The 13806-nt window shown below is 38.3% G+C and overlaps 1 protein-coding gene across 1 annotated transcript; it reads left to right on the forward strand.

The window, feature by feature from the left end:
- Positions 1 to 195: 195 nt before the first annotated feature.
- LOC134674632 (putative tricarboxylate transport protein, mitochondrial) lies at positions 196 to 13797 on the forward strand. Its single transcript, XM_063532751.1, has 5 exons — positions 196 to 488; positions 4942 to 5068; positions 9224 to 9447; positions 10766 to 10930; positions 11869 to 13797. The coding sequence occupies exons 1-5, from the start codon at positions 290 to 292 to the stop codon at positions 12105 to 12107; spliced, it is 954 nt and encodes a 317-aa protein (XP_063388821.1). The 5' UTR covers positions 196 to 289; the 3' UTR covers positions 12108 to 13797.
- The last annotated feature ends 9 nt before the right edge of the window (positions 13798 to 13806 follow it).

Below are 13806 nucleotides of genomic sequence, written 5' to 3' on the forward strand. Positions count from 1 at the left end.
CCGTTGAACAGTAATTACCGTTTTTTTACTGCCAGTTGACATCGACATCGATCGTTTTACACAATGCCTCAAACTATCCTATGTGGGGATACCATACTGAAAAAATCCAGAAATCATTCGTTCACGTTCATTAAATGAATGATGTTGTATTAAAAGCTAAAAGCAATCAAATCAATCCCTAATCAAGTAAATGAAATTAAAAAAAAAACATCAGTCAGTGTTACGCTGTTGTATGGGGAGGGTGTTGCAGCCGTTGTGAGAACCGATTGAAGTGTTTTCAGTTAGAACCATGTCTAACAGGACGGGAAGTTTTAAGAATCCATTCCAAAGGCCATGGATGTCGGAAAGTGGCGCAGCGGCTGCAGCTGGGGGCCCAGGATCAGTGGGAATGAAGGGAGTCGTTGCCGGCGGCATCACTGGTGGCATTGAAATTTGTATTACATTCCCAACCGAATACGTGAAAACACAACTACAATTAGACGAAAAAGGTTAGTGATAACCGGTCACGTTATTAACGGGTTCACCTTCATTCATCAATTCAATGTGATTATAACCTTCGATAACGTAATAGTAAACATTGTTGATTGACCTATTTATATCTATCCATCTGTGGATATTATGTTTCTTGTGGTATTAACGACGATTCTAGAAATAGAGATAAATGGTCATTAGTTTCAATTTACCGCCACTCCGACTAACGACGGAAATCCACATACCTAGTATATTTCTATTTGTGTTTCTATCCAATGGCAACCGCTAAAAATATTTCCATCGATCACTTTTTTCTACTCCTACGCGATAGTACTCGACTCCACATAAATGTGGACTTTGCTCTTAATATTATTTGCGTGTCAGAAAACCTACAACACAAACGACGCTCATACTCTCAAGGTTACGTCTGTCTTGTTTATTATCTAAATCCATGCATATTTAACTAGTAACTATGCCGATGCCGTAACAAAAATATAAATTAAGTAAATCTACTTATAGAGTGGTTTTTCACAGACCTATCGCCTGTTTTCTGTGGGCAACATTCAAAAGGAAATTTTTCTTTAACAATTGTGTACTAATTAGAATCTCATTAGAAACCCTAGCCATGACAATATAATAATTATCATGTACCTTTACGACTTCATGTTAAGGTTCAATTTGTTAAGGCAATGTTGTTTGTAGTGGGTAATGTTCCGTTTTTGTATTCATTATTTTAATTAGGTATTTTATTCATCCATTTTCTAGAACTATTCTGAGCAGTAACATTAATAGCTTTTTAAGAAAGATATCTGGCTAGTAGTTATAGTGATAAGTAGAAAAAAAAATGTTATATGTAGTTAATGTTGACCATGTAAGTTTATTACTAGGTACTCAGTGTCATTTTGGTGTGATTGCAAAATAACTGTTCCAATTATTATAAGTAGTAGAAAAATATAGTGTTTCAGGAAAATTATAATTACATGCAAATGTTATGTCAGTCTTCAGAATTAAAGTGAACTGAGTCTTGCAGGCATTTTTAATAGATTATCATATTTATATTTTGTTTTGAATTAAAGTTGTATTTATTTACATAGGTGAAAAACTATAATTTTTGGGGCCAATCTCACATGTATTCACCTATCCCCAAACTAAGTAAAGCTTCTTACATATATAGATAAATACATGCTTAGATTACATCATGAACACAAATAAATGGCCTTTCCAGGATTCGAACCCGGAACCTGCTTGGTTGTTGTGCTGTTATTCACTCATTTCTATTTATATGCACTCAGTTTACTCTTATTCTGAATACAACTGTAGCTACGGCAAACTCAAACATGCTTGATAACTTTGAAATTACATCATCCTAAGAGTTGTTATCTTGGCATGTATAATCAGAAGATCAATACTGTACCTACTCTTATCTACCGGCTCACTTCATTCCGTGTAAATACATCTTTTATCAATCAGTTGACAAGTGCTTCTATTAACATATGATAAAAAACTAAATTAACAATAAATACAACTATCTACATAAATATTTAATTAAATAAAACTAAGTTAGAGCTATCTATTAACAATCATTATATTATTATGTATCTCTCTCATAATATAGGTGTCCCAATGCTAATTAAAAGGATCCAACCTAAGTTATTTCTATGAATTTTTTTTTTGAAGATCCTTTTCACACAACTTTTTTTTCACTACACTATTTATATTAATTGTTACAACATAATTGATTTTTTATTCTTACAATCAGCTCAGATCAATCAATGATTTTGTAAGATTTAAGATGCTAAATAAATCTTTTGAATAATAAAATATCTTGGATACTCTTATCAAGTTATCAAAAATAGTGACACTTTTATGATAAACCAGTGAAGTAGGTAAGTATGTGTTTTGTTCACCTGATTTGTTTTTTTAGGGTTCCGTACCCAAAGGGTTAAAAAACAGAACATTTGCCTGTCTGTCTGTCACCAGGCTGTATCTTGTTCTTGTCATGTACCTTGATAGCTAGACAGTTGAAATTTTCACAGATGATGTAGGTATTTATGTTGCCGCTATAACAACAAATACTAAAAAGTACGGAACTCTCGGCGGCCGAGTCTGACTCGCACTTGTCCGGTTTTTTTCATTTCACACGGGTTAAACATGTCTCACTGCATATAAAAATTAAAATTACACTATCATTAAAGTAATAATTTATCTATCAAATATTATTTTTGTAGACTAGTCCTAATCTACCTATATTAAGATAACAATAACAATACAGTGGAACCTGGATAATTGCAATCTCAAGGGACCGGCCAGTTTATGTCAATTAACCAGGTTTTTCATTTAAGCAGGTCGTGCCAATTAACGAGGTTCAAAAAATCGTTGTGTCAATTATAGAGGTTTTCATTAATAGAGGTTGCGTTCTGACAGATTTCTTTTATGGAGGTGCAAATAAACATTTAAAGTAGATTTTATACGCTTACGTTTTGTGTTTCAGGTCTATATATTGCTTCTGTCTATACTTGCACTTTTACACTACATTAATTACCACTTTCTTTTCTTATCATTTGGGTTTAAAAAAATCCCTTGAATTGTAGAAGAAAGTTTTATTAGAATGTAAAAAACATACTTTGTTTTTTATTGATCAAAACTATTTCACCTACTACAGGCTGTTTATAGATACCCAATAAATAAATTGAATTCTGGATGGAGATATAAATAAAATGATCATTGCTATTAAAATATTGTTTATGCTGTCTACAACTACATTATTTCAATTACAGAGGTAAGAAGTAAGACTCGTTTCAATAATAGAGGTAAAAACAAGAGCAAAAATAACGGATTTTTTTAGCACAGTGTCAATTATAGAGGTCTTAAGTTGCGATGTGGTCAATTACAGAGGCAAAATTACGAAAACCCCAAAAATCTAGATTGCAATTATAGAGGTTCCAAAATTTCAATTATAGAGGCCTTTTGGTCTCTAGGGACCGGGACCGGACTTTTGGTTGCAATTATTGAGGTTTTCCATTTATCCAGGTGCCAATTAACCAGGTTTCACTGTATTTTTATTCACAAGATAAAGTTATATCTGATAAGGACATGAAAAAATCATTCTAAAAAGCTGTGCAAAAGGTTAAAAGCTGTTTAAAATGATTAATTCATTTCTAAATTACAGTTAATTTCAAAGTTTATAGTGCTTCAATTACATCAATAATTACATCCTTGGGTAATCGAGAAATACAGTGTTCAAAATTTTAAATTGCTGTCACTCTATCTTTACTTCACTGCTTATTTAGTATATATAGACACTCTTAGTTATTCATTAGAAACGTTCGTCTGAATTGTCCCACTAAAACAAATTGATAGAATAAAACTTTAAATATAAAACCACTACACGGTGTTCTCATTAATTACTCGCTCGCACGTGTCCCTTTCTCTACGTAATTCTGAAAACGTAGATCGAGTTCACAACGACATTTAAAGGCTCCTCTTCACGTTGGGCCAATGCCAACGCCAACGAGGGACGCAGCCATGCGGTAGAATGAGATAGCAATATCACTTGCTCCCTCTAACGCATAAATGCGTCCCTCGTTGGCGTTGGCGTTGGCCCAACGTGAAGAGGAGCCATAATAGTATACCGTAATCAATCATGGCTGTTTAATGCCTGTCGAGGTCGTTGAACTCCGTAAACTTGCTCTTGACCCGGTGACTGATATGCTACGAATTATAAATATGACAAACTCGTGCGATACGCGTGAGTGACACGAGTGTACGTGTAATATTTGTGTGTACACTGGGTAGGTCTGAGTAACCCGATGAACTTTAACCAGATTTTGAAAATAAATTGGAGAAAAAAAGTTATGTAACGTACAAGGTTGGGAGATATTCTTTATTTTCACACAATTCAGTTATCAATCGAACGTCATGCGTATGAGCTGTCAATTTGTATAATATAGTGTTTTGTTTTTGGAGTGGAGCCTTGTATATGGAGTGTAGAAGTAATCTCTACCTTCCATAGCCTTGTACCTTAGCGCGTCATAATTTCATCATTGAAAATGAAGTAGGTACAGTCATGTTACTTTTACTCGCGCGCTCCCCTCCCACGCGGCCGTGCGCTGGTCCGAGTACTAATTTCTTTAGTCTTGAATAAATACGGTAAAATTACCTATATCTGACATTACTTTGCTTATTGATTAATCCGACACAAGATCCACCGCATTTACACAGTATGAGCCGCCTCGGGATAGTGGGTCTCTTTCGATATCCTCCATTCTGGAGAGTATGAGCGGATTTACCCGACTTTCGGCTATGAAAGTGGCCACTGTGGTCGGTTCTATCCTATCGTCTATACGTATTAATTATCGGTTGCTGCGTCGTCCCCGCGCGTCTGTCTCGTGAGGCTGTTCGTTCTGTGTCGACCCTACCTCACACAAACTAGAGTTACATAAACTGAGAGTAACCATGTTGTATTTCCAGGTGGCACCAAGAAGTACACAGGCATCGGAGACTGTGTAAAGAAGACCGTGCAGGGCCATGGCTTCTTCGGGCTGTACAGGGGGCTCAGCGTGCTGCTTTACGGCTCCATACCCAAGTCTGCCGTCAGGTGAGACCCTACATGTTGTTAGTTAAGAGCGTTTACACATTGACCTATCCGATATCGGATCTAGGATCCTATAGTCAGATCCGCGCCTCCTACACCTACGCACACAAACAAATATTATCGGACCGACAGCTGACGGGGGGCTCCGACATGGCTGAATTTATCGGAAGCGCCTTTCCGATATCGGATGTCCGAAGGACAGAAACATAGTCTCTTGACATATCCTTAGGGCTCATTTAGACGGCGCGCGAACTCGCATGCGATTTTAGTTACATTGCGAACCATTGAGGTTACAACAACTCCATTATCTGATTTTATTGATAGACCGATATGTTATCTACTCGTGGCATTTACCTATTTCCCCGCCGAAAAATATTTGCGAATGTTAAAAGTACCAAGACGAAAGTGGCGTTTCGTGTGTAAAGAAACATACATGAATATTTGACTGCCGGAAATCGATCTCGGGACCAACATCACTACGCTGCCGACGGCAACTAGGTCAATGGGGTGATTACTGATTATTTGGGATCGCTATTTAGGAATTAGAAAAAATCTGAACTGAAATCTCGAAAAACTGGCAAGATTTCCACTATTCTTTAAATACAAAAAAATATTTGTTATAGAAATCTGAAATTGAAAAATTGGCCCAAAGACGACTCTGCTTATTCCAAAAATTAATTGGAGAGCAGTGAATGTTTGGCGTGTGTGGAAATAGACTAGTGACGTAGACGCACGAATAAGTATTCCAATTGGGTAGTGCTATTGACGTACCCGACACACCTCCAGTGGCGATTGGCCAATTCGTCCTACAAACTGAACAAATAAATCATCATATTCCAAAAATTAATTGGAGAGCAGTGAATGTTTGGCGTGTGTGGAAATAGACTAGTGACGTAGACGCACGAATAAGTATTCCAATTGGGTAGTGCTATTGACGTACCCGACACACCTCCAGTGGCGATTGGCCAATTCGTCCTACAAACTGAACAAATAAATCATCATTACATCAGTGTAGTTAAATAGCTTAATGGGAATTTTAATTATAGCTCTACCACTTATCTCAGGGGAAATAAAAATAAAAATTGGAAAATAATTTGTACGGTTGTTAGTAGAAGGTATATATAGGTATAGCTGAGTTTTGGGACTAAAACTAGTTCAGGAACTTATAGTTATTTGATATTATGGCTCTACACGATGGCGTAGCGCTGAACCAGGGAAATGGCCACGCGATGGTTATGGCTCCTCTACGTCACGATGTCCCAACGCTGGACCAGAGAGGTGGCCATGCGATGGTTGAGAGGACTATGGAATGGGCCACGCGTAGATGCGTACGCTCCATCGCTGGCCCACTAATACCTTTGATATGCGGACGAAAAACAGACACTCCATAAGCCATTCGACACCATTACCCTCTACCATCCCCATCCCATCTTAGTGGGCCAGTATGATGGCCCATCGTGTATAGGAGCCATTACATTAAAGCCGCGGACTAAACGCAAGCGACCGACGGCACAGCGAGCGGTAAATCAAGGCGCTATTTACCAACTTTAAAAAACGGTCATTCGAAAGTTTCCAATACATAATACATACCTATAACAACTAGCCCGTTTTTATATCGGAAGTTACCCACTATTACTTATGTGTACAACGCTGTTATAATTACTCCAGCTGCCCAGCTGTGTCCTTGCCATTCGCCCGTACCGTGCAACAAGAAATATCGCACGCCGTCGACGTGTGTATAATATTATCTCGAAATTGGATTGATTGGTAGGCATATCTGCCATCTGACCGCATAGCATGACTTGTCTGATATATCGAAGCAGCTAATGTGTTCTAAATACATTGGAACCTCTTTAACTCGAACTTATTGAACCTTATTATAAGGCGAAGTACTCGATAACATGAAATATTAAAATTCTTTTCCCTTCCCTTTAAAGCCCATAATTTCCATAACTGCTGGCATCCTCTCTAATTGCCCAAGCCAGCGGAGTCTTGCTGACTAAATAATGGTCGACTTTAACCCTTTGATTGCTAAGTGAGGGTGGATAGCTGTATGAGCTACCACGGCCATAACGTAAGAATGCTTCTAAGGAAAAGCAATAAAACGCGCTTCTCATCGTTACTCCTTAATTAATCATTCCAACGTCACTGGAACACGCGGTCCAAGGCGTCCAATTCGCACCGCATCGTGTTTCAGCAAAGTATCGCTATCAGCATTACGATAACAAGTTCATTATGTCACAATGGAGGTTACCCGACGACGCGTGATATCTGATGATATTGACTGACATTCACAGATGCTTCCGGTGGCCGCGTGTCACTTGTTAAACTATCCTCACCTTTTCCTTACTACCTAAGGGGCTAGGGCCCATATAGACGGTGTGAGAACTCGCTTGCGGATTTCATTATATTGCGGTTTTTAATCGGTTGAATTGAAAGTAGCCGCAATGTAACTAAAATCGCGAGTACGCGCGCCGTCTAAATCAGCCCTCTCTCATAATAAATTGCAACCAACACCCAACCCTCTAAGGGATGAATCCTGGGATAAATGTATCCTGTATCCATTTCCAGGGAATGACGGCTACAAAATGCTCTGAAATAAAGATAGCTGCAGTCATCGTTACATGACTCAAAATATTCCAATGAGATATAAAATATTCACGAGTTCGAGTAACATACTGTTTATACAAAACATTTGTATAATTATCGCCAATATGCCAACTTCTGTCGTCCCTGGCAACATACTTTACTCTTTGCTGGCAACCGTGACAAAATCCGGCTAATTGTATACTCACGTTTACTCACAAAAGTCACAAAGCAAATATTATGCTGTAAAATAACATGTTAAATATTTTGCCCGACAGTACCAATTGATGCAAAACGATTCATTTACAACGAAAAAGAAACTTGTAGTTTCAACAAATTTTGTACTTCTATAGTTCGTTTTTTTAGCATTACTACAAAAAGTGCGGATGACGTCAAACCACTTATAGGATGATTTCAAATAGTATTTTTGATTTTCATAAACAATTAAGTATCACTTATCATTTATCAACCTCTTTATTAAACGATATCGCCACTTGAAATGAGTAAGTACGTTTTTGACTGACACATTGTCAATCAGATGAACAATAAATTGACTTCGTTATTGTTTAGCTATTGTATCTTCACGATTATATTTAGCTAAAATTTATATTTACTAATGTATAAGAAAACGCTCTAAATGTCATCTTTACTCGAATATTGTGGCAATTTTCCGTTTTTGGAGGTACGTGACACGGAAGTTTAAATACAAACTCAAACATCATCCTGTGTGCAAGATTACGTCATTTTTACGTCATCCGCACTTTTTGTCCGACCCCTGAGCATTAGAAAGAACTTGCAAGAAGGTAAGCGATCTTGACATGTCTTTTAATTGAAAAACGCTTTTTAAAAAACGAACTATATGCTGAGTTTTATGAATAACTCCCTTATTCATAAAACTTTACGGGACTGATTTAATTAAATTATGTTTTATCCCTTTCATACGAATACATAAGTCAAAATGACAGATAAGGACAAACGATTATTAGCTAATTGAGTTTTGTAGTGCGTTTATGAATAAGGGGGTAACGGTAACTGTGTCTTAGTAATCATAATTAAGCGTAATTACCATTTATACTCATGTCTTTCTCAGAATTTTAGGGAACCACGAGGAAGTTGAGTTTCTGACACAGGAACGAAATCGTAAATCGGCTTGTTAGCATTCGTGAGTAAAATCCGGAAAACTTATGTTGGTAATATTAATACTTCGCGCTTGAATTTTTCGAGTTTACAGCTTTTCTAAAATGGTCTTACCAATGTACCTAGCCAAGGTGACAATCGCTTGCTCTACGACAACGTAACGCTTTGTGTCTCTCTATCACTCTTATTAATGAGACAGTGACATAGTTGTGTTTCGTTCGCTACGGAGCGTAAACGATTGGCATCTTGGCTACGCAGCCAGATATTAAAAGAGCAACTTTCGTTATCAAGATTTTACCGGAATAATCTTTTACATGCTGCACTTAATCGGGAGGATTGGAGGTCTAGGGGCGAGGCCTTTGCCCAGCAGTGGGACACCATATAGGCTTTAAAAAAGAAAAAAAAAACATTTAAAAAATATTTATTCCCCCCCAGATTTGGCGTATTCGAGCAAGCTAAACTATACATGGTAAACGACAATGGTACCCTGAGCAACACCGGAAAACTGGCGTGCGGGTTGGCTGCCGGCGTGGCCGAGGCCGTGTTCGCGGTGACCCCCATGGAGACCGTCAAGGTCAAGTTCATCAACGACATGCGGATGGAGAAGCCCAGGTTCAAAGGCTTCTTCCACGGCGTGAGGACTATTGTTAGAGAAGAAGGTTGGTATATGTGATAATAAGCTGGTGCGGCCGAGGGCGTGTTCGCGGTGACCCCCATGGAGACCGTCAAGGTCAAGTTCATCAACGACATGCGGATGGAGAAGCCGAGGTTCAAAGGCTTCTTCCACGGCGTGAGGACTATTGTTAGAGAAGAAGGTTGGTATATGTGATAATAAGCTGGTGTGGCCGAGGCCGTGTTCGCGGTGACCCCCATGGAGACCGTCAAGGTCAAGTTCATCAACGACATGCGGATGGAGAAGCCGAGGTTCAAAGGCTTCTTCCACGGCGTGAGGACTATTGTTAGAGAAGAAGGTTGGTATATGTGATAATAAGCTGGTGTGGCCGAGGCCGTGTTCGCGGTGACCCCCATGGAGACCGTCAAGGTCAAGTTCATCAACGACATGCGGATGGAGAAGCCGAGGTTCAAAGGCTTCTTCCACGGCGTGAGGACTATTGTTAGAGAAGAAGGTTGGTATATGTGATAATAAGCTGGTGTGGCCGAGGCCGTGTTCGCGGTGACCCCCATGGAGACCGTCAAGGTCAAGTTCATCAACGACATGCGGATGGAGAAGCCCAGGTTCAAGGGCTTCTTCCACGGCGTGAGGACTATTGTTAGAGAAGAAGATTGGTATACAAAGAAGTATTTTATTTTCATATGGAACACTCGAAACCAAGTAAGAGTTAGGGATTGGGGGACACTTTACTCTAACCAAACCTTAGCATAATATTTTAGAAAAACTTACAACAGTGTACTAACGACAACCCACTTCGCTATCGTGAATGGGAAATAATCATCCCCATTTTACCACTTTGCGTATCTATTCATTAGCTTTTCAACCAAATTAAACCAGATTTTTTCTTCATTTTTAGGGTTCCGTACCCAAAGGGTAAAACGGGACCCTATTACTAAGACTTCGCTGTCCGTCCGTCCGGCCGTCCGTCCGTCCGTCCGTCTGTCACCAGGCTGTATCTCACGAACCGTCATAGCTAGACAGTTGAAATTTTCACAGATGATGTATTTCTGTTGCCGCTATAACAACAAATACTAAAAACAGAATAAAATAAAGATGTAAATGGGGCTCCCATACAACAAACCTGATTTTTGATCAAAGTTAAGCAACGTCGGGAGGACTTGTATGGGTGACCGTTTTTTTTGCTTTTTTTTTTTGTTTTTTTTTTTTGCATTATGGTACGGAACCCTTCGTGCGCGAGTCCGACTCGCACTTGCCCGGTTTTTTGTGTTTTCAAATCCAAAATCCGTAAATTCACCAGATGGATTCAAGCTCATCTGACCTAATTCCATAATGTTCATCTTCAGGTGTCGGCGGAGTGTACAAGGGCGTCACAGCGACTATAATGAAGCAGGGTAGTAACCAAGCCATACGGTTCTTCGTGATGGAGTCTCTGCGAGACTGGTATAAGGGTGGCGACCGCGACAAGCCCGTGCCTAAATACATCGTGGGACTCTTCGGTGGTATCGCCGGTAAGTACCATTATCAACATTTCAGCCTTTTATTCACTGCTTAGCATAGGCCTCTCTTCGAGTACCCCACTCTCGGTCCTAAGCTGTCATCTAGAAGTAACCCACTGCCGGGCAAAGTTGACAGATTGAAACCTGTAAATCCTAAAGTAAAATGTAACTTGTAGTCGGTTGACGCTAAGTGTAAGGCCTGAGTGGACGCTCGAAGCGGAGCGTTGGGCGGGGCGTGCAGCGTGGCGTCGGGCTCACAGGTGATTTGAGCAGCGTGCAGTGCACTAAGGCCGCTGCTATACGTTTGCATTTGTTTAACATGCACGCCGCACGCCCCGCCCCGCTGCACGCTCAACTCGAGCGTCCACTCAGGCCTTACACTAAGGCGTTACTGTCTTATAACCATGGAATTAGATATCTACTACCAATGTTATTCTTTTACCTAGAAAATCACGCAAAACGCTTTTTTCGTAAGAGTGGTATTCCACCTGTCCAATATGTACGTCTCACTCTCTCAAAGAAATTGGGTAGGTGGAACACAACCCTATTGTCATTACGAAGTAGCAAATACCTACACAATGCTTTATCTACGAGTAAAAGCGTAAGCAGATTTAAATCATATCGTCTATTTGGTTATCTTATAGTTGACATGGCAGCTGATAAGATGGCCCAAATGCACGACTCATGTTTGTGCTCAACAAATGTTAAACAAGACTTATGCAATACTCGTATTTATAGAAACTTGCATTTCGTAATAATTGAAAGTTATAAGTGTTATAATTTTGGGAACAAATCAAGGGTAGGCTCTCTTCGCCAATCACTCTCTAAGATTATTTGTGTGTTTTACCATAATATTATTTACAGTACATCTGGTGCTCCATTACGACACCCTGTATCATAAGCACATTACGTAACTACGTCGAATATTTAATCTATATTCTTGTTGACAGGAGCCGCATCCGTATTCGGCAACACACCCATCGACGTCGTCAAAACCCGCATGCAGGGCCTCGAAGCCTCCAAATACCGCAGCACGTGGGACTGTTTCATCAAGACCTGGAAGTCAGAAGGCCCCCTCGCCTTCTATAAGGGCACGGTACCTCGCCTGAGCAGAGTGGTGTTCGATGTAGCTATCACGTTCACTATCTATGACAGTATCATGGATGTGTTTAACTATGTGTGGAAGTAAGGGGTTATAGTGTGGGGAACGCTTGTATAAGTTACATCAATGCGTGTTAGCGATTCTATAGGACTAATAGAGTCCGTCTGTGTTCTGTCATCAGTTTAATTATATAAGTGAAAGATAAATGATATTGTTATGTTAGTATAATTTTTTAAAGAGCAAATCAAGGCAGACTTATTTTATATCGTTGCTTTGATAGTGATCATTTTACAATTTAAATAAAACATCATTGTTGTAACTTATAAAAGTGATACAGTACAGGTTTTTAGTCTAAAGAGCTCAATGCGAGACTAATGATTCTCCATTAACTCGTTAGTTCGATTGGAGCCTCTTATAAACGGGTGGTTAGTAGCTTGCACTTGTTGTTGTTGATATATTTATGGAAAGTAAGGCTTACTGAGCTACGGGTCTTTTGACTTAAAACTTAAATAATAATTGTTGTGACAAATATGACAAGACTTAATTCTATAACATGACCATATTTATTTTTGAAAACATGTTGAATATGATAAAGATATTTCTCATGACAATTTTTATTAAGATATTGGCTTGCTTACGAGAAAAGACCGTTAGGAATTGATGAATCGTTGTAGGATATAGCACTAGTGCCTTCGGCGGTATTTTAGCTGTCCGCCCGTTTATGACAATTATAACTTAGAAATATTCACTGTCACATATGAAGAGGACTTAGTCTTATCGAATATGCTAAAGGAATAGCTAAATGTGGTAAATGATAAGTTCTAACGCGTATATTGAAAAATACAATATTATCTTTTTTATCTTCCGAATGGAATGCCAGCCATAACGACTAAGTATAACTTGTCAATTTGGAGTTTTTTTTACACAATAAATTATTTTGATACAGTATTGTATTTTTTACTATATTTTATGACAAAACATGAAGTTATTACTCATTATCTTCGTAGTTGTACAAATGTTCATGCGCTTGACAGGTGTAAGTGAAATGTAATCGCGTATAATAAGTGTTATTTTTTTGTAAAATCATCGAAAGTATATTTTTGTAGGTGTACAGAATTACAGATGTAAACAGTTTATGGTGTTGACCGTATTTATTACTCATGACTTTCAAACAGGGTTTCTTGTTTCTTGTATTTTTTGTTGTTTCTTTGTTTTATAAAAGTCTTAGATTACGCGGTAGTGAGGTTTATTACAATGAAATGTATTTTATGAGTTATTTTTTTAAATTTTATGCAGAATCATGGCTTGTGATAATTTTTGTTTAAAACGAAATGACATACATTTGCAGAATGTATCCGAATTTATATGTATTGTGATGTTTATATAACAACAGGTTTTTTATATTTTTTAACGGAGCAGTTTCCTAAGATAAATAGTTATAGGCAACTTAGGCAAGTACAAATGATGAATTCAACGACTACATAACGAAACCAGAATCGTTTAGTATTTAAACCATTTATTATTACCAATGCATTTCTTTTTGTACTCCTTAATTTCTGATCCTTTAAGACCTCTAGAGCACGAAATTTGCGAACAATCCCCCTTTTATCAGAATATCTATTGGCACCTCAAGCCTCAAGGGGTCTTATTCGGACATTCCATTGATATCTGCTTTTAATTGCAAATAATTTATATTATACTATTGTTTTCATAATGTTGACATGTTGCTATTATTTATTTATTTTCGTTTTTATGAAATAAAAATTGTGAAATAAAACGGACTGTA

The sequence above is a fragment of the Cydia fagiglandana genome, chromosome 20 (assembly GCF_963556715.1).
Source record: "Cydia fagiglandana chromosome 20, ilCydFagi1.1, whole genome shotgun sequence".
In the NCBI taxonomy this organism is placed as follows: domain Eukaryota; kingdom Metazoa; phylum Arthropoda; class Insecta; order Lepidoptera; family Tortricidae; genus Cydia; species Cydia fagiglandana.